This window comes from Oncorhynchus nerka, linkage group LG23 (assembly GCF_034236695.1).
Source record: "Oncorhynchus nerka isolate Pitt River linkage group LG23, Oner_Uvic_2.0, whole genome shotgun sequence".
NCBI classification, from domain to species: Eukaryota; Metazoa; Chordata; class Actinopteri; order Salmoniformes; family Salmonidae; genus Oncorhynchus; species Oncorhynchus nerka.
In genome coordinates, this window is record NC_088418.1 from 2,776,180 (window position 1) to 2,798,122 (window position 21,943).

General features: G+C 50.1%; 1 protein-coding gene across 1 annotated transcript in view; it reads left to right on the top strand.

The window, feature by feature from the left end:
* arid4b (AT-rich interaction domain 4B) overlaps positions 1-21,943 on the top strand; it is a 230,042-nt gene that overhangs the window by 62,091 nt on the left and 146,008 nt on the right. Inside the window, exons 6-7 of the mRNA XM_065008441.1 lie at positions 9,317-9,396; positions 20,250-20,341. Coding sequence (XP_064864513.1) covers positions 9,317-9,396; positions 20,250-20,341 — 172 coding nt within the window. The remainder of the gene's footprint in view (positions 1-9,316; positions 9,397-20,249; positions 20,342-21,943) is intronic.

Sequence of the window (21,943 nt, forward strand, 5' to 3'; positions counted from 1 at the left end):
CTGTTGGTGAGCACTGTTTGGTTCTGTCACTATATATATATATATACTGTTGGTGAGCACTGTGGTTCTGTCTGTCACTATATATACTGTTGGTGAGCACTGTTTGGTTCTGTCACTATATATACTGTTGGTGAGCACTGTTTGGTTCCGTCTATCACTATATATACTGTTGGTGAGCACTGTTTGGTTCTATCACTATATATACTGTTGGTGAGCACTGTTTGGTTCTATCACTATATATACTGTTGGTGAGCACTGTTTGGTTCTGTCACTATACATACTGTTGGTGAGCACTGTGGTTCTGTCTGTCACTATATATACTGTTGGTGAGCACTGTTTGGTTCTGTCACTATATATACTGTTGGTGAGCACTGTTTGGTTCCGTCTATCACTATATATACTGTTGGTGAGCACTGTTTGGTTCTGTCACTCTACATACTGTTGGTGAGCACTGGTTGGTACTGTCTATCACTATATACACACACCCATGCACACACCCATGCACACACCCATGCACACACCCATGCACACACACAACACAAACACATACATACAGAGCATTCGATAAGTATTCAGACCCTTTGACTTTCTCCACATTTTGTTACATTACAGCCGTATTCTAAAATGTATTAAATTGATAGAAAATCCTCCTCAATCTACATAATCTCATAATGACAAAGCGAAAACGGGTATTTACAATGTTTACTAAATAAATAAACATATTTACATACGTTTTCATACCCTTCTATTATGAGAATTGAAATTGATCTCAGGTGCTTCCTGTTTCCATTGATCATCCTTGAGATGTTTCTACAACTTGATTAGAGTCCACCTGTGGTACATTCAATTGATTTAAAATCACATCTTATTGGTCACATACACATATTTAGCAGATGTTATTGCAGGTGTACTCCCTGTTCACCCACGACTGCGTGGCCATGCACGCCCCCAACTCAATCATCAAGTTTGCAGACGACACTACAGTGGTAGGCTTGATTACCAACAACGACGAGACGGCCTACATGGAGGAGGTGAGGGCCCTCGGAGTGTGGTGTCAGGAAAATAACCTCACACTCAACGTCAACAAAACTAAGGAGATGATTGTGGACTTCAGGAAACAGCAGAGGGAGCAGCTCCCATCCACATTGAGGGGACAGCAGTGGAGAGGGTAGCAAGTTTTAAGTTCCTCGGCGTACGCATCACGGACAAACTGAATTGGTCCACCCACACAGACAGCATCGTGAAGAAGGCGCAGCAGCGCCTCTTCAACCTCAGGAGGCTGAAGAAATTCAGCTTGTCACCAAAAACTTTTACAGATGCACAATCGAGAGCATCCTGTCGGGGTGTATCACCGCCTGGTACTGCAACTGCTCCGCCCACAACCGTAAGGCTCTCCAGAGGGTAGTGAGGTCTGCACAACGCATCACCGGGGGCAAACTACCTGCCCTCCAGGACACCTACACCACCCGATGTCACAGGAAGGTCAAAAAGATCACCAAGGACAACAACCCGAGCCACTGCCTGTTCACCCCGCTATCATCCAGAAGGCGAGATCAGTACAGGTGCATCAAAGCTGGGACCGAGAGACTGAAAAACAGCTTCTATCTCAAGGCCATCAGACTGTTAAACAGCCACCACTAACATTGAGTGGCTGCGGTCAACATACTGACTCATCTCTAGCCACTTTAATAATAAAACATTGGATGTAATAAATGTATCACTAGTCACTTTAAACTATGACACTTCATTTAATGTTTACATACCCTACATTACTCATCTCATATGTATATACTGTACTCTATGCCATCTACTGCATCTTGCCAGCTTTATGTAATAAATGTATCACCATTCACTTTAAACAATGCCATTTTATATAATGTTTCCATATCCTATATTACTCATCTCATATGTATATATTGTACTCTATACCATCTACTGCATCTTGCCTATGCCGTTCTGTACCATCACTCATTCATATATCTTTATGTACATATTCTTTATCCCTTTACACTTGTGTGTATAAGGTAGTAGTTTTGGAATTGTTAGTTAGATTACTCGTTGGTTATTACTGCATTGTCGGAACTAGAAGCACAAGCATTTCGCTACACTCGCACTAACATCTGCTAACCATGTGTATGTGACAAATAACATTTGATTTGATTTGTGTAGTGAAATGTTTATGTTCCTAGCTCAGTGCAGTAGTATCTAACAATTCACAACAATATATACAAATCTAAAAGTAAAATAATGGAATATAGAAATATTAGGATGACCAATGTCGGAATGGCACTGACTAAAATACACTAGAATAGAATGCAGTATATAAATCAAATCCATTTCTATTTGTCACATGCGCCCAATACAACAGGTGTAGTAGACCTTACCGTGAAATGCTGAATACAACAGGTGTAGTAGACCTTACCGTGAAATGCTGAATACAACAGGTGTAGTAGACCTTACAGTGAAATGCTGAATACAACAGGTGTAGTAGACCTTACAGTGAAATGCTGAATACAACAGGTGTAAGGTAGACCTTGCTGTGAAATGCTGAATACAACAGGTGTAGTAGACCTCACAGTGAAATGCTGAATACAACAGGTGTAGTAGACCTTACAGTGAAATGCTGAATACAACAGGTGTAGTAGACCTTACAGTGAAATGCTGAATACAACAGGTGTAAGGTAGACCTTACTGTGAAATGCTGAATACAACAGGTGTAAGGTAGACCTTACTGTGAAATGCTGAATACAACAGGTGTAGTAGACCTTACAGTGAAATGCTGAATACAACAGGTGTAGTAGACCTTACAGTGAAATGCTGAATACAACAGGTGTAGTAGACCTTACTGTGAAATGCTGAATACAACAGGTGTAGTAGACCTTACAGTGAAATGCTGAATACAACAGGTGTAAGGTAGACCTTACTGTGAAATGCTGAATACAACAGGTGTAGTAGACCTTACAGTGAAATGCTGAATACAACAGGTGTAGTAGACCTTACTGTGAAATGCTGAATACAACAGGTGTAGTAGACCTTACAGTGAAATGCTGAATACAACAGGTGTAGTAGACCTTACAGTGAAATGCTGAATACAACAGGTGTAGTAGACCTTACAGTGAAATGCTGAATACAACAGGTGTAGTAGACCTCACAGTGAAATGCTGAATACAACAGGTGTAGTAGACCTTACCGTGACATTCTCACTTTCAAGCCCTTAACCAAGAGTGCACTTCAAGAAATGGAGTTAAAGTATTTAGTAAATAAACTAAAGTAAAACATTCAATAAAAGTAACACAATAAAATAACAATAACGAGGCAGGGGTTACTGGTACCGAGTCAACGTGCGGGGTTACAGGTTAGACCGAGGAAATGTGTACATGTAGGGGTAAAGTGACTATGCATAGATCTAGATGATAAACAGTGAGTAGCAGCAGTGTAAAAATAGAACAATGAGGGTTGGTCCATTTAAATTGGCTAGGTGTCCATTTGATGAATTGTTCAGCAGTCTTGGGGGGGTAGAAGCTGTTAAAGAGCCTCTTGGACCTCGACGTCAGCACCACTTGTGACTTGGGTGGAGAGCTAAGCACACACCCCTGAGGGGCCCCAGTGATGAGTATCAGCGTGGCAGATGTATTGTTGCCTACTCTTATCAGCTGGAGGTGGCCAAGGTATGATTGAGATTGCATCATCTGTGGATCTGTTGGGGCGGTATGCGAATTGGAGTGGGTCTAGGGTTTCCGGGATGATGGTGTTAATTTGAGTCATGACCAGCCTTTCAAAGCACTTCATGGCTACAGATGTGAGTGCTATGGGGTTCATTTAGGCAAGTTACCATCACTTCCTTGGGCACAGGGACTATGGTGGTCTGTTTGAAACACATAGGTCTTACAGACTGGGTCAGGGAGAGGTTGAAAATGTCAGTGAGGACACTCAGCGCTCTGAGTACACGTCCTGGTAATCCGTCTGGCCCCGCGGCCTTGTGAATGCTGACCTGTTTAAAGGTCTTGCTCACATCGGCTACGGGAGAGCATGATCACACAGTTGTTGACGATGCACTTATTGATGAAGCCAGTGACTGCTGTGGTGTACTCCTCAATGCCATTGGATGAATCCCGGAACATTTTCTGTGCAAAACAGTCCTGTAGTGTTTGCTTTCGTTTTTGCCTGTAAGCAGGAATCAGGAAGATAGCATTATGGTCAGATTTGCCAAAGGGAGGGAGAGCTTTATGCGTCTCTGTTTGGGGAGTAAAGCTGGTCTAGAGTTGTTTTCCATCTGGTTGCACATGTGACATGCTGGCCTTTTTTGCAAACTCCAAGCTGGCTATTGTGCATTTTACTGTGAAGTGGCTTCCGTCTGGCCACATAAAAGTCTGATTAGTGGAGTGCTGCAAAAACGTTTGTCCTTCTGGGTGGAAGGAACTCTGGAGCTTTGTCAGAGTGACCATCTGGTTCTTGGCCGGGCGGCCAGCTCTAGGAAGAGTCTCGGTGGTTCCAAACTTCTTCCATTTTTAAGAATGATGGAGGCCACTGAGTTCTTGGGGACATTCAACGCTGCAGACGGTTTTTGGTACCCTTCCCCAGATCTGTGCCTCGATACAAACCCGTCTCGGAGCTCTACAGACAAGGTTTTTGACCTCATGGCTTGGTTTTTGCTCTGACATGCACTGTCAACTGTGGGACCTTATATAGACAGGTGTGTACCTTTCCAAATCATGTCCAATCAATTGAATTTACCACAGGTGGACTCCAAGTTGTAGAAACATCTCAAGGGTGATCAATGGAAACAGGATGCACCTGAGCTACATTTTGAGTCTCATAGCGAAGGGTCTGCATACTTATGTAAATATGCAAAAATGTCTAAAATCCTGTTTTCGCTTTGTCGTTATGGAGTATTGTATGTAGATTGATGAGGGGAAAAAATAATGTAATCCATTTTAGAATCAGGCTGTAACATAACAAAATGTGGAAAATGTTGAAGGGTCTGAATACTTCCTGAATGTGCTCTATATCAGGCAGCAGCCTCTAAGGTGCAGGGTTGAGTAATCAGGTGTTAGCCGGCCAGTGATAGCTATTTCACAGTCTGATGGCCTTGAGATAGAAGCTGTTTTTCAGTCTCTCTGGCCCAGCTTTGATGCACCTGTATTGATCTAGACTTCTGGATGATATTGGGGTGAACAGGCCGTGGCTCGGGTCCTTGATGATCTTTTTGGCCTTCCTGTGCCCCTGGTGATGCATTGGGCAGACCGCACCACCCTCTGTTGAGTCCTGCGGTTGTGGGCGGTGCAGTTGCCGTACCAGGCGGTGATACAGCCTGACAGGAGGCTCTCAATTGTGCATCTGTAAAGCTTTGTGAGGGTCTTAGGCGACAAGCCAAATTTCATCAGGTTCCTGAGGTTGAAGAGACACTGTTGCTTCTTCTTCACCACGCTGTCTGTGTGGGTGGACCATTTCAGGTTGTCAGTGATGTGTACGCTGAGGAACTTAAAACTCCACTACTGTCCCGTAGATGTGGATAGGGTGGTGCTCCCTCTGCTGTTTCCTGAAGTCCTCTATCATCTCCTTTGTTTTGTTGACGTTGAGTGAGAGGTTATTTTCCTGGCACCACACTCCCAGGGTATCACCCCCTCTCTGTAGGCTGTCTCGTCATTGTTGGTAATCAGGTCTACAACTGTTGTCGTCTGCAAACTTGATGATTGAGTTGGAGGCATGCGTGGCCACGCAGTCATGGGAGAACAGGGAGAACAGGAGGGGGCTGAGTAAGCACCCTTGTGGAGCCCCAGTGTTGAGGACCCAGTTGTACAGGGCGGAGTTCAGACCCAGGTCCCAGAGCTTAATGATGAGCTTGGAGGGTACTATGGTGTTGAAGGCTGAGCTATAGTCAATGAACAGCATTTTTACATAGGAATACTCTTGTCCGGATGGGATATGGCAGTGCAATGGAACAATGGTGGACATCTTGAAGCAAGTGGTAACAGCAGACTGGGACCGGGAGAGATTAAATATGTCCGTAAACACTCCATCCAGCTGGTCTGAGCATGCTCTGAGGACGCGGCTAGGGATGCCGTCTGGTAGCCTTGCGAGGGTTAACATGCTTAAATGTCTTACTCACAGAACCCACCGTCCTTGGGAGCAGGCCGCGTCAGTGGTACTGTGGTATCCTCAAAGCGGGCGAAGGTGTTTAGCTTGTCCGGGAGCAAGAACCTTCCACCGAAGGTTAACAACCATCTCTGCAGCACTCCACCAATCAGGCCTTTATGGTAGCGTGGCCACTCCTCAGTAAAAGGAAGATACAAGATTCTCTGGTCTGATGAAACCAAGATTGAAGTCTTTGGCCTGAATGTCAAGCACCACGTCTGGAGGAAACCTGGCACCATCCCTACGGTGAAGCATGGTGGTGGCAGCATCATTGTTTTTCAGCAGCAGGGACTGGGAGACTAGTCAGGATCGAGGGAAAGATGAATGAAGCAAAGTACAGAGAAATCCTTGATGAAAACCTGCTCCAGAGCGCTCAGGACCTCAGACTGGGGAGAAGGTTCACCTTCCAACCGGACAATGAACCTTAGCACACAGACAAGACAACGCAGGAGTAACTAGCTGTGCAGCGACTCTCCCCATCCAACCTGACAGCTTGAGAGGATCTGCAGAGAAGAATGGGTTTAACTACCTAAATACAGGTGTGCCAAGCTTGTAGTGTCATTCCCAAGAAGACTCCAGGCCAAGCTTGTAGTGTCATTCCCAAGAAGACTCCAGGCTGTAATCACTGCCAAAGGTGCTTTAAACAAAGTACTGAGTAAAGGGTCTGAATACAAAGTACCCCAAGTTCAAGAATGGCCCCTTTCCCTTTATTCAGATTACAACTGCTCACTTTTGGTTATTTGAAAACAAAATCATCTCCAAAATATTGTTATTTTTTTAAACAAGCCAGTTTGAAAATACATAACAAATAACACAGCAAATATTGTGATTAAACTCAAATATACCAATTGAGTAAATATAAATATATATATATCGAAAAATAACTTTTAAAAAAATCAATAGATATGTAAATATACATGTATATTAAAAAAAAAATGTATAATTTTTGTGATTGATATCATAAATAGGACGGGTGGAGTTATGTCACACATGCAGCTAACACAGACATATGGAAATGTCTGCTCTACCCAAAATTACAACCAATTAAATGCAGCATTACCACAAAAATGGAAGAGGCAAGTAGAAGGGCAAAAAAAAGTAAGGAACTTGAATGTCGACCCTGTATTAAAGAACATCAATGGTTAAAGAAAAGTGTGATAAATAAAAACATATACCTATTTCATTTAAGGACCAAAAAACTGACCGCTGTGCTATACAGATTGCAAAATAGTTGGGAAAAGTTTTTCGGTGCACCGATTCCATGGCACATGGCTTGTGAATTGACACGCAACCAGATTCACAACTTAGAATTTTTCTATTTATTTATTCACAATTCTTGCAACAATAGAATGTTATATATGTATGCACGGCCAGGTGGACTGGGGAGGAGTCATCAGGCCAGGTAGTCCCGAGGCATGGTCCTAGGGGAGGGAGGGGGAGAGAGAGAGAGTGAACGAGAGAATTAGAGGGAGCGTACTTAAATTCACACAGGACTCCAGATGAGACAGGAGTCCACCTGGTCGTGCTGCTGCTCCAGTTTCAACTGTTCTGCCTGAACCTTGATATGGTCACTAATGTAACCAGGAGGAGAGGTGTCATTTACCACCGTCAGCCATGTTTCAGTCAGGTAAATCACATCAAGGTTATGATCAGTGATTAGTTCATTGACTATGACTGCCTTGGAAGTGAAGGATGTAACATGAAGTAGTTTCCTATGTGAGGTATCGCAATCTCTTTCAATAATGACAGGAAATGGAGGAAGTTTTTATTCCAGTGAGATTGCAAAGGCGAACACCGTCATGTTTAGTTTTGCCCAACCTAGATCGAGGCACAGACACGGTCTCAATGGGGATAGCTGAGCTGACGACACTGACTGTGCTAGTGGCAGACTCCACTAAACTGGCAGGCTGGCTAACAGCCTGCTGCCTGGACTGCACCCTATTTCATTGTGGAGCTAGAGGAGTTAGAGCCCTGTCTATGTTGATAGATAAGATGAGAGCACCCCTCCAGCTAGGATGGATACCTATATTTGGGAGGGGCAGAAAACAGTTTTCAACCAGAGATTGAGGTGTGAGACTCTGCTGTAGAGCTCATCACTCCCACTAACTAGGAGTGGGCCAGAGACAATTACTCGATGCCGACACATCTTTCTAGCTGATTTACACGCTGAAGCTATGTTGCGCTTGGTGACCTCTGACTGTTTCATCCTAACATCGTTGGTGACGTGGATAACAATATCTCTATACTCTCTACACTCGCCAGTTTTAGCTTTAGCCAGCACCATCTTCAGATTAGCCTTAACGTCGGTAGCCCTGCCCCCGGGTAAACAGATTAGCCTTAACGTCGGTAGCCCTGCCCCCTGGTAAACAGATTAGCCTTAACGTCGATAGCCCTGCCCCCGGGTAAACAGATTAGCCTTAACGTCGGTAGCCCTGCCCCCGGGTAAAGAGATTAGCCTTAACGTCGGTAGCCCTGCCCCCGGATAAATAGATTAGCCTTAACGTCGGTAGCCCTGCCCCCGGGTAAACAGATTAGCCTTAACGTCGGTAGCCCTGCCAACCGGGTAAACAGTGTATGATCGCTGGATGATTCGCTTTAAGTCTAATACTGCGGGTAATGGAGTCGCCAATGACTAGAGTTTTCAATTTGTCAGAGCTAATGGTGGGAAGCTTCGGCGTCTCAGACCCTGTAACGGGAGGAGTAGAGACCAGAGAAGACTCGGCCTCTGACACCGACCCACTGCTTAATGGGGAAAACCGGTTGAAAGTTTCTGTCGGCTGAATGAGCGACACCGGTTGAGCGTTCCTACAGCATTTCCCTGCAGAAGCCATGAGAAAGTTGTCCGGCTGCGGGGACCGTGCGAGGGGATTTATACCAACGTTACTATCTGTACTTACTGGTGGCACAGACACTGTTTCATCCTTTCCTACACTTAAAGTACCTTTGCCTAATGATTGCGTCTGAAGCTGCACTTGCAGCTCATCTATCCTCGCCAGGCGATAGTTCTCCATTTGAGACTGTGTCCAAAAGTGTCCTATTCCCAATATGGGACCTCATCACAAGTAGTGCACTATAACGGGAATAGGGTGCCGTTTGGGAATCCGCATTCCTGCGTGTGTAGAGTAGATGCCATGGTCTTTATTCTGCCTAACTGCTCTTTTCTCTCTTTCCCTCTCTCCAGTGTTTGATGATGGTGACGAGAAGACACTGAGGCGTTCCTCTCTCTGCCTGAAGGGAGCACGTCACTTTGCAGAGAGCGAGGCAAGTCTCTGTTGAACTTTACCTCAGTTTTACTACAGTCCTCGGCTGTGTTCCAAACGACCCCCTATTCCCCATAGAGCTCTAGTCAAGAGTAGTGCACCAAGTAGGGAATAGGGGGCCATCTGGAACATACGCTGACATTTTATCTGGGAAACAGCTCTTCCCTCAGTCACTTCCGGCTCTTTTAGCCAACAGACACATGTGACAACAGACACACATCCCTCTTCACTTGCTGATTTTGTACCAAGGCTGTTTATTCATTAATAATCAAAGTGAAGCTTCAGTTGTTTTGTTTTTTAAATGCAGCAGAGAATGTTTTCAGCCACTCTGCTGAATGTCAGTACCCTCATCAACATGGTGCTGTAGAAAATCACTTATTTTTTGTTCTTTCCTCATTTCATACAGTTTGTTTAGATACACTTAGGTTGGAGTCATTAAAACTCGTTTTTCAACCACTCCACACATTTCTTGTTAACAAACTATAGTTTTGGCAAGTCGGTTAGGACATCTACTTTGTGTATGACACAAGTCATTTTTCCAACAATTGTTTACAGACAGATTATTTCATTTATAATTCACTGTATCACAATTCTAGTGCGTCAGAAGGTTACATACACTAAGATGACTGTGCCTTTAAACAGCTTGGAAAATTACAGAAAATGATGTCATGGCTTTAGAAGCTTCTGATAGGCTAATTGACATCATTTGATTCAATTGGAGGTGTACCTTTGGATGTATTTCAAGGCCTACCTTCAAACTCAGTGCCTCTTTGCTTGACATCAGGGGAAAATCAAAAGAAATCAGCCAAGACTTCAGAAAACAATTGTAGACCTCCACAAGTCTGGTTCATCCTTGGGAGCAACTTCCAAACGCCTGAAGGTACCATGTTCATCTGTACAAACAATAGTACGCAAGTATAAACACCATGGGACCACGCAGCTGTCATACCGCTCAGGAAGGAGACGTGTTCTGTCTCCTAGAGATTAAATTACTTTGGTGCGAAAAGTGCAAATCAATCCCAGAACAACAGCAAAGTACTTTGTGAAGATACTGGAGGAAACAGGTAGACAAGTATCTATATCCACAGTAAAACGAGTCCTATATCGACATAACCTGAAATGCTGCTCACCAAGGAAGAAGCCACTGCTCCAAAACACCATTCCAACCGTGAAGCACGGGGGTGGCAGCATCAAGTTGTGGAGGTGCTTTGCTGCAGGAGGGACTGGTGCACTTCACAAAATAGATGGCATCATGAGGCAGGAAAAGTATGTGGAAATATTGAAGCAACATCTCAAGACATCAGCCAGGAAGTTAAAGCTTGGTCGCAAATGAGTCTTCCAAGTGGATAATGACCCCAAGCATACTTCCAAAGTTGTGGCAAAATGGCTTAAGGACATCAAAGTCAAGCTATTGGAGTGGCCATCACAAAGTCCTGACCTCAATCCTATAGAAAACTTGTGTCCAGAACTGAAAAAGCGTGTGCAAGCAAGGAGGCCTACAAACCTGACTCATTTCCACCAGCTCTGTCAGGATGAATGGGCCAAAATTCACCCAATTTATTGTGGGAAGCTTGTGGAAGGCTACCCGAAACGTTTGACCCAAGTTAAACAATTTAAAGGCAATGCTACCAAATACTAATTGAGTGTATGTAAACTTCTGACCCACTAGGAATGTGATGAAAGAAATAAAAGCTGAAATAAATCCTTCTCTCTACTATTATTCTGACATTTCACATTCCTAAAATAAAGTGGTGATCCTAACTGACCTAAAACAGGGAATTTTTATTCAGATTAAATGTCAGGAATTGTGAAAAACTGAGTTAAAATGTATTTGGCTAAGGCGTATGTAAACTTCTGACTTCAACTGTACATATTGTTTGCTGTTAGTGTTTTAACAGTCATGATTCACCATTCCCCCTCTGGTTTAGTTGTGGTAACCTGTCCCCCAGCTCTAACCTGTCCCCTAGCTCTCTCTAACCTGTCTCCCAGCTCTAACCTGTCCCCCAGCTCTCTCTAACCTGTCCCCCAGCTCTCTCTAACCTGTCCCCCAGCTCTCTCTAACCTGTCTCCCAGCTCTAACCTGTCTCCCAGCTCTAACCTGTCTCCCAGCTCTTTCTAACCTGTCTCCCAGCTCTCTCTAACCGGTCCCCCAGCTCTCTCTAACCTGTCCCCCAGCTCTAACCTGTCCCCTAGCTCTCTCTAACCTGTCTCCCAGCTCTAACCTGTCCCCCAGCTCTCTCTAACCTGTCCCCCAGCTCTCTCTAACCTGTCCCCAGCTCTCTAACCTGTCTCCCAGCTCTAACCTGTCTCCCAGCTCTAACCTGTCTCCCAGCTCTCTCTAACCTGTCTCCCAGCTCTCTCTAACCGGTCCCCCAGCTCTCTCTAACCTGTCCCCCAGCTCTAACCTGTCCCCCAGCTCTCTCTAACCTGTCTCCCAGCTCTAACCTGTCCCCCAGCTCTCTCTAACCTGTCCCCCAGCTCTCTCTAACCTGTCTCCCAGCTCTAACCTGTCTCCCAGCTCTCTCTAACCTGTCTCCCAGCTCTAACCTGTCTCCCAGCTCTCTAACCTGTCTCCCAGCTCTCTAACCTGTCCCCCAGCTCTCTCTAACCTGTCTCCCAGCTCTAACCTGTCTCCCAGCTCTAACCTGTCTCCCAGCTCTAACCTGTCTCCCAGCTCTAACCTGTCTCCCAGCTCTAACCTGTCCCCCAGCTCTAACCTGTCCCCCAGCTCTAACCTGTCCCCCAGCTCTCTCTAACCTGTCCCCCAGCTCTAACCTGTCCCCCAGCTCTCTCTAACCTGTCCCCCAGCTCTCTCTAACCTGTCCCCCAGCTCTAACCTGTCCCCCAGCTCTAACCTGTCCCCAACTCTAACCTGTCCCCACAGCTCTCTCTAACCTGTCTCCCAACTCTAACCTGTCTCCCAGCTCTAACCTGTCCCCCAGCTCTAACCTGTCTCCCAGCTCTAACCTGTCTTCCAGCTCTCTCTAACCTGTCTCCCAGCTCTAACCTGTCTCCCAGCTCTCTCTAACCTGTCTCCCAGCTCTAACCTGTCCCCCAGCTCTCTCTAACCTGTCCCCCAGCTCTAACCTGTCCCCCAGCTCTCTCTAACCTGTCTCCCAGCTCTAACCTGTCCCCCAGCTCTAACCTGTCCCCCAGCTCTCTCTAACCTGTCTCCCAGCTCTAACCTGTCCCCCAGCTCTAACCTGTCCCTTAGCTCTAACCTGTCTCCCAGCTCTAACCTGTCCCCCAGCTCTCTCTAACCTGTCTCCCAGCTCTAACCTGTCCCCCAGCTCTCTCTAACCTGTCCCCCAGCTCTCTCTAACCTGTCTCCCAGCTCTAACCTGTCTCCCAGCTCTAACCTGTCTCCCAGCTCTAACCTGTCTCCCAGCTCTCTCTAACCTGTCTCCCAGCTCTCTCTAACCGGTCCCCCAGCTCTCTCTAACCTGTCCCCCAGCTCTAACCTGTCCCCCAGCTCTCTCTAACCTGTCTCCCAGCTCTAACCTGTCCCCCAGCTCTCTCTAACCTGTCCCCCAGCTCTCTCTAACCTGTCTCCCAGCTCTAACCTGTCTCCCAGCTCTCTCTAACCTGTCTCCCAGCTCTAACCTGTCTCCCAGCTCTCTCTAACCTGTCTCCCAGCTCTCTCTAACCGGTCCCCCAGCTCTCTCTAACCTGTCTCCCAGCTCTCTCTAACCGGTCCCCCAGCTCTCTCTAACCTGTCTCCCAGCTCTAACCTGTCTCCCAGCTCTAACCTGTCTCCCAGCTCTAACCTGTCCCCCAGCTCTAACCTGTCCCCCAGCTCTAACCTGTCCCCCAGCTCTCTCTAACCTGTCCCCCAGCTCTAACCTGTCCCCCAGCTCTCTCTAACCTGTCCCCCAGCTCTAACCTGTCCCCCAGCTCTAACCTGTCCCCCAACTCTAACCTGTCCCCACAGCTCTCTCTAACCTGTCTCCCAACTCTAACCTGTCTCCCAGCTCTAACCTGTCCCCCAGCTCTAACCTGTCTCCCAGCTCTAACCTGTCTTCCAGCTCTCTAACCTGTCTCCCAGCTCTAACCTGTCTCCCAGCTCTCTCTAACCTGTCTCCCAGCTCTAACCTGTCCCCCAGCTCTCTCTAACCTGTCCCCCAGCTCTAACCTGTCCCCAGCTCTCTCTAACCTGTCTCCCAGCTCTAACCTGTCCCCCAGCTCTAACCTGTCCCCCAGCTCTCTCTAACCTGTCTCCCAGCTCTAACCTGTCCCCCAGCTCTAACCTGTCCCTTAGCTCTAACCTGTCTCCCAGCTCTAACCTGTCCCCCAGCTCTCTCTAACCTGTCTCCCAGCTCTCTCTAACCTGTCTCCCAGCTCTCTCTAACCTGTCTCCCAGCTCTCTCTAACCTGTCTCCCAGCTCTCTCTAACCTGTCTCCCAGCTCTCTCTAACCTGTCTCCCAGCTCTAACCTGTCTCCCAGCTCTAACCTGTCTCCCAGCTCTAACCTGTCCCCCAGCTCTAACCTGTCCCCCAGCTCTCTCTAACCTGTCCCCCAGCTCTAACCTGTCCCCCAGCTCTCTCTAACCTGTCCCCCAGCTCTCTCTAACCTGTCCCCCAGCTCTCTCTAACCTGTCCCCCAGCTCTAACCTGTCCCCCAACTCTAACCTGTCCCCACAGCTCTCTCTAACCTGTCTCCCAACTCTAACCTGTCTCCCAGCTCTAACCTGTCCCCCAGCTCTAACCTGTCTCCCAGCTCTAACCTGTCTTCCAGCTCTCTCTAACCTGTCTCCCAGCTCTAACCTGTCTCCCAGCTCTCTCTAACCTGTCCCCCAGCTCTAACCTGTCCCCCAGCTCTCTCTAACCTGTCTCCCAGCTCTAACCTGTCCCCCAGCTCTAACCTGTCCCCCAGCTCTCTCTAACCTGTCTCCCAGCTCTAACCTGTCCCCCAGCTCTAACCTGTCCCTTAGCTCTAACCTGTCTCCCAGCTCTAACCTGTCCCCCAGCTCTCTCTAACCTGTCTCCCAGCTCTAACCTGTCCCCCAGCTCTCTCTAACCTGTCCCCCAGCTCTCTCTAACCTGTCCCCCAGCTCTCTCTAACCTGTCTCCCAGCTCTAACCTGTCTCCCAGCTCTAACCTGTCTCCCAGCTCTCTCTAACCTGTCTCCCAGCTCTCTCTAACCGGTCCCCCAGCTCTCTCTAACCTGTCCCCCAGCTCTAACCTGTCCCCCAGCTCTCTCTAACCTGTCCCCCAGCTCTCTCTAACCTGTCTCCCAGCTCTAACCTGTCTCCCAGCTCTCTCTAACCTGTCTCCCAGCTCTAACCTGTCTCCCAGCTCTCTCTAACCTGTCTCCCAGCTCTCTAACCGGTCCCCCAGCTCTCTCTAACCTGTCTCCCAGCTCTAACCTGTCTCCCAGCTCTAACCTGTCTCCCAGCTCTAACCTGTCTCCCAGCTCTAACCTGTCTCTAACCTGTCCCCCAGCTCTAACCTGTCCCCCAGCTCTCTAACCTGTCCCCCAGCTCTAACCTGTCCCCCAGCTCTCTCTAACCTGTCCCCCAGCTCTCTCTAACCTGTCCCCCAGCTCTAACCTGTCCCCCAGCTCTAACCTGTCCCCCAACTCTAACCTGTCCCCCAGCTCTCTCTAACCTGTCTCCCAACTCTAACCTGTCTCCCAGCTCTAACCTGTCTCCCAGCTCTAACCTGTCTCCCAGCTCTTTCTAACCTGTCTCCCAGCTCTCTCTAACCGGTCCCCCAGCTCTCTCTAACCTGTCCCCCAGCTCTAACCTGTCCCCTAGCTCTCTCTAACCTGTCTCCCAGCTCTAACCTGTCCCCCAGCTCTAACCTGTCCCCAGCTCTCTCTAACCTGTCCCCCAGCTCTCTCTAACCTGTCCCCAGCTCTCCCAGCTCTAACCTGTCTCCCAGCTCTAACCTGTCTCCCAGCTCTAACCTGCTCTCTCTCTCCCCAGCTCTCTCTAACCTGTCTCCCAGCTCCCCCAGCTCTCTAACCTGTCCCTCAGCTCTCTCTAACCTGTCTCCCAGCTCTAACCTGTCCCCAGCTCTCTCTAACCTGTCTCCCAGCTCTAACCTGTCCCCCAGCTCTCTCTAACCTGTCCCCAGCTCTCTAACCTGTCTCCCAGCTCTAACCTGTCTCCCAGCTCTCTAAAGCTCTAACCTGTCTCCCAGCTCTAACCTGTCTCCCAGCTCTCTCCGGTCCCCAGCTCTCTAACCTGTCTCCCAGCTCTAACCTGTCTCCCAGCTCTAACCTGTCTCCCAGCTCTAACCTGTCTCCCAGCTCTAACCTGTCCCCAGCTCTAACCTGTCCCCCAGCTCTAACCTGTCCCCCAGCTCTCTAACCTGTCCCCCAGCTCTAACCTGTCCCCAGCTCTCTCTAACCTGTCCCCCAGCTCTCTAACCTGTCCCCCAGCTCTAACCTGTCCCCCAGCTCTAACCTGTCCCCAACTCTAAGTCCCCACTCTCTCTAACCTGTCTCCCAACTCTAACCTGTCTCCCAGCTCTAACCTGTCCCCAGCTCTAACCTGTCTCCCAGCTCTAACCTGTCTTCCAGCTCTCTCTAACCTGTCTCCCAGCTCTAACCTGTCTCCCAGCTCTCTCTAACCTGTCTCCCAGCTCTAACCTGTCCCCAGCTCTCTAACCTGTCCCCAGCTCTAACCTGTCCCCAGCTCTCTCTAACCTGTCTCCCAGCTCTAACCTGTCCCCCAGCTCTAACCTGTCCCCCAGCTCTCTCTAACCTGTCTCCCAGCTCTAACCTGTCCCCCAGCTCTAACCTGTCCCTTAGCTCTAACCTGTCTCCCAGCTCTAACCTGTCCCCCAGCTCTCTCTAACCTGTCTCCCAGCTCTAACCTGTCCCCAGCTCTCTCTAACCTGTCCCCCAGCTCTCTCTAACCTGTCTCCCAGCTCTAACCTGTCTCCCAGCTCTAACCTGTCTCCCAGCTCTAACCTGTCTCCCAGCTCTCTAACCTGTCTCCCAGCTCTCTCTAACCTGTCCCCCAGCTCTCTCTAACCTGTCCCCCAGCTCTAACCTGTCCCCCAGCTCTCTAACCTGTCTCCCAGCTCTAACCTGTCCCCCAGCTCTCTCTAACCTGTCCCCAGCTCTCTCTAACCTGTCTCCCAGCTCTAACCTGTCTCCCAGCTAACCTGTCTCTAACCTGTCTCCCAGCTCTAACCTGTCTCCCAGCTCTCTCTAACCTGTCTCCCAGCTCTCTCTAACCTGTCCCCCAGCTCTCTCTAACCTGTCTCCCAGCTCTCTCTAACCTGTCTCCCAGCTCTAACCTGTCTCCCAGCTCTAACCTGTCTCCCAGCTCTAACCTGTCCCCCAGCTCTAACCTGTCCCCAGCTCTAACCTGTCCCCCAGCTCTCTCTAACCTGTCCCCCAGCTCTAACCTGTCCCCCAGCTCTCTCTAACCTGTCCCCCAGCTCTAACCTGTCCCCCAGCTCTAACCTGTCCCCCAACTCTAACCTGTCCCCACAGCTCTCTCTAACCTGTCTCCCAACTCTAACCTGTCTCCCAGCTCTAACCTGTCCCCAGCTCTAACCTGTCTCCCAGCTCTAACCTGTCTTCCAGCTCTCTCTAACCTGTCTCCCAGCTCTAACCTGTCTCCCAGCTCTCTAACCTGTCTCCCAGCTCTAACCTGTCCCCCAGCTCTCTCTAACCTGTCCCCCAGCTCTAACCTGTCCCCCAGCTCTCTCTAACCTGTCTCCCAGCTCTAACCTGTCCCCCAGCTCTAACCTGTCCCCCAGCTCTCTCTAACCTGTCTCCCAGCTCTAACCTGTCCCCCAGCTCTAACCTGTCCCTTAGCTCTAACCTGTCTCCCAGCTCTAACCTGTCCCCCAGCTCTCTCTAACCTGTCTCCCAGCTCTCTCTAACCTGTCTCCCAGCTCTCTCTAACCTGTCTCCCAGCTCTCTCTAACCTGTCTCCCAGCTCTCTCTAACCTGTCTCCCAGCTCTCTAACCTGTCTCCCAGCTCTAACCTGTCTCCCAGCTCTAACCTGTCTCCCAGCTCTAACCTGTCCCCCAGCTCTAACCTGTCCCCCAGCTCTCTAACCTGTCCCCAGCTCTAACCTGTCCCCAGCTCTCTCTAACCTGTCCCCCAGCTCTCTCTAACCTGTCCCCCAGCTCTCTCTAACCTGTCCCCCAGCTCTAACCTGTCCCCCAACTCTAACCTGTCCCCACAGCTCTCTCTAACCTGTCTCCCAACTCTAACCTGTCTCCCAGCTCTAACCTGTCCCCCAGCTCTAACCTGTCTCCCAGCTCTAACCTGTCTTCCCAGCTCTAACCTGTCTCCCAGCTCTAACCTGTCTCCCAGCTCTCTCTAACCTGTCTCCCAGCTCTAACCTGTCCCCCAGCTCTCTCTAACCTGTCCCCCAGCTCTAACCTGTCCCCCAGCTCTCTCTAACCTGTCTCCCAGCTCTAACCTGTCCCCCAGCTCTAACCTGTCCCCCAGCTCTCTCTAACCTGTCTCCCAGCTCTAACCTGTCCCCCAGCTCTAACCTGTCCCTTAGCTCTAACCTGTCTCCCAGCTCTAACCTGTCCCCCAGCTCTCTCTAACCTGTCTCCCAGCTCTAACCTGTCCCCCAGCTCTCTAACCTGTCCCCCAGCTCTCTCTAACCTGTCCCCCAGCTCTCTAACCTGTCTCCCAGCTCTAACCTGTCTCCCAGCTCTAACCTGTCTCCCAGCTCTCTAACCTGTCTCCCAGCTCTCTCTAACCGGTCCCCCAGCTCTCTAACCTGTCCCCCAGCTCTAACCTGTCCCCCAGCTCTCTCTAACCTGTCCCCCAGCTCTCTCTAACCTGTCTCCCAGCTCTAACCTGTCTCCCAGCTCTCTCTAACCTGTCTCCCAGCTCTAACCTGTCTCCCAGCTCTCTCTAACCTGTCTCCCAGCTCTCTCTAACCGGTCCCCCAGCTCTCTCTAACCTGTCTCCCAGCTCTAACCTGTCTCCCAGCTCTAACCTGTCTCCCAGCTCTAACCTGTCTCCCAGCTCTAACCTGTCTCTAACCTGTCCCCCAGCTCTAACCTGTCCCCCAGCTCTCTAACCTGTCCCCCAGCTCTAACCTGTCCCCCAGCTCTCTCTAACCTGTCCCCCAGCTCTCTCTAACCTGTCCCCCAGCTCTAACCTGTCCCCCAGCTCTAACCTGTCCCCCAACTCTAACCTGTCCCCACAGCTCTCTCTAACCTGTCTCCCAACTCTAACCTGTCTCCCAGCTCTAACCTGTCCCCCAGCTCTAACCTGTCTCCCAGCTCTAACCTGTCTTCCAGCTCTCTCTAACCTGTCTCCCAGCTCTAACCTGTCTCCCAGCTCTCTCTAACCTGTCTCCCAGCTCTAACCTGTCCCCCAGCTCTCTCTAACCTGTCCCCAGCTCTAACCTGTCCCCCAGCTCTCTAACCTGTCTCCCAGCTCTAACCTGTCCCCCAGCTCTAACCTGTCCCCCAGCTCTCTCTAACCTGTCTCCCAGCTCTAACCTGTCCCCCAGCTCTAACCTGTCCCTTAGCTCTAACCTGTCTCCCAGCTCTAACCTGTCCCCCAGCTCTCTCTAACCTGTCTCCCAGCTCTCTCTAACCTGTCTCCCAGCTCTCTCTAACCTGTCTCCCAGCTCTCTCTAACCTGCAGCACTCTCTAACCTGTCTCCCAGCTCTCTCTAACCTGTCTCCCAGCTCTAACCTGTCTCCCAGCTCTAACCTGTCCCCCAGCTCTCTCTAACCTGTCTCCCAGCTCTAACCTGTCTCCCAGCTCTAACCTGTCTCCCAGCTCTAACCTGTCCCCCAGCTCTAACCTGTCCCCCAGCTCTCTCTAACCTGTCTCCCAGCTCTCTCTAACCTGTCCCCCAGCTCGCTCTAACCTGTCCCCCAGCTCTCTCTAACCTGTCCCCCAGCTCTCTCTAACCTGTCCCCCAGCTCTCTCTAACCTGTCCCCCAGCTCTGTCTAACCTGTCTCCCAGCTCTAACCTGTCTCCCAACTCTAACCTGTCTCCCAGCTCTAACCTGTCCCCCAGCTCTAACCTGTCTCCCAACTCTAACCTGTCTCCCAACTCTAACCTGTCCCCCAGCTCTGTCTAACCTGTCTCCCAGCTCTAACCTGTCTCCCAACTCTAACCTGTCTCCCAACTCTAACCTGTCCCCCAGCTCTCTCTAACCTGTCTCCCAGCTCTAACCTGTCCTCCAGCTCTAACCTGTCCCCCAGCTCTCTCTAACCTGTCCTCCAGCTCTAACCTGTCTCCCAGCTCTAACCTGTCCCCCAGCTCTCTCTAACCTGTCCCCCAGCTCTCCCCCAGCTCTCTCTAACCTGTCCCCCAGCTCTCTCTAACCTGTCCCCAGCTCTCTCTAACCTGTCCCCCAGCTCTCTCTAACCTGTCTCCCAGCTCTCTCTAACCTGTCCCCCAGCTCTCTCTAACCTGTCTCCCAGCTCTAACCTGTCTCCCAACTCTAACCTGTCCCCCAGCTCTCTAACCTGTCCCCCAGCTCTAACCTGTCCCCCAGCTCTAACCTGTCCCCCAGCTCTCTAACCTGTCCTCCAGCTCTAACCTGTCCCCCAGCTCTCTAACCTGTCCCCCAGCTCTCTCTAACCTGTTCCCCAGCTCTCTCTAACCTGTCCCCCAGCTCTAACCTGTCCCCCAGCTCTAACCTGTCCCTTAGCTCTAACCTGTCTCCCAGCTCTAACCTGTCTCCCAGCTCTCTCTAACCTGTCTCCCAGCTCTAACCTGTCGCCCAACTCTAACCTGTCCCCCAACTCTAACCTGTCCCCCAACTCTAACCTGTCCCCCAGCTCTCTCTAACCTGTCCCCCAGCTCTAACCTGTCTCCCAGCTCTAACCTGTCCCCCAGCTCTCTCTAACCTGTCCCCAAATCTAACCTGCTGTTTGCTGTTGGTCTCTGTTCCAGACACTAGATCGCCTCCCTCTCACCAACCCTGAGCACTTCGGCACTCCTGTCATCGGCAAGAAGGGGAACCGGGGACGCAGGTCCAATCCAGTGTGAGTATCTCCCTCTGTAAACTGTTGACTCCACCCTGGGCTGGGGACTGGGCTGTTGACTCCACCCTGGGCTGGGGACTGGGCTGTTGACTCCACCCTGGGCTGGGGACTGGGCTGTTGACTCCACCCTGGGCTGGGGACTGGGCTGTTGACTCCACCCTGGGCTGGGGACTGGCCTGTTGACTCCACCCTGGGCTGGGGACTGGGCTGTTGACTCCACCCTGGGCTGGGGACTGGGCTGTTGACTCCACCCTGGGCTGGGGACTGAGCTCTTGACTCCACCCTGGGCTGGGGACTGGCCTGTTGACTCCACCCTGGGCTGGGGACTGGGCTGTTGACTCCACCCTGGGCTGGGGACTGGGCTGTTGACTCCACTGGGGACTGAACTTTAAGTAGCAACAGGGCTACTCTGTTGCTGGTGAGGTGAGAGTGAAGAAGAGGGGACTCCTCCGTCACGTCTCTGCACAGTACAACCGATGTAGTCATTTTCCTCTGAGTACTACAGTGGGTGTTTTAGAATCCCTTGATCCATTAGCATCCCGGTGCTAGGCTAAAATAACACTTAGAATCCCTTGATCCATTAGCATCCCGGTGCTAGGCTAAAATAACACTTAGAATCCCTTGATCCATTAGCATCCCGGTGCTAGGCTAAAATAACACTTAGAATCCCTTGATCCATTAGCATCCCGGTGCTAGGCTAAAATAACACTTAGAATCCCTTGATCCATTAGCATCCCGGTGCTAGGCTAAAATAACACTTAGAATCCCTTGATCCATTAGCATCCCGGTGCTAGGCTAAAATAACACTTTGATAATGAAATGAGAGGCCTGGAATAGGTGTCCATATACCCTGATCCTGTCTCTCTGCATTGGGCCCTGGTCAACATTAGTGCACTATATCTGCATTGGGCCCTGGTCAACATTAGTGCACTATGTAGGGAACAGGGTTCCATTTGGGAGGCCATCCTGGTATGAAAAGGACTCTGATGTAGAATATTCTTCATCTCACCTCCCTCCATAGTGCTCATAGGAAAGTGAATATTGTTCTGAACCCTTATAGTGACTTGGAATTCACCCGGCTACACATTATGGGACTAGGCATCATCTCCTGTGTCTTAGAGTGGAATCCAAGAGCGGAGTCCAAGAGCGGAGTCCAAGAGCGGAGTCCAAGAGCGGAGTCCAAGAGCGGACGGAGTCCTAGAGAGGAGTCCAAGAGCGGACGGAGTCCAAGAGGGAGTCCAAGAGGGGAGTCCAAGAGCGGAGTCCAAGAGCGGACGGAGTCCTAGAGCGGACGGAGTCCTAGAGCGGGCGGAGTCCTAGAGCGGACGGAGTCCTAGAGCGGGCGGAGTCCTAGAGCGGGCGGAGTCCTAGAGCGGGCGGAGTCCAAGAGCGGACGGAGTCCAAGAGCGGACGGAGTCCTAGAGAGGAGTCCTAGAGAGGACGGAGTCCTAGAGAGGAGTCCTAGAGAGGATCCTAGAGCGGACGGAGTCCTAGAGCATACAGAGTCATAGAGTGGAGGCCAAGAGAGAGCGGAGTCCAAGAGCGGAGTCCTAGAGCGGACGGAGTCCAAGAGCGGACGGAGTCCTAGAGGGGAGTCCAAGA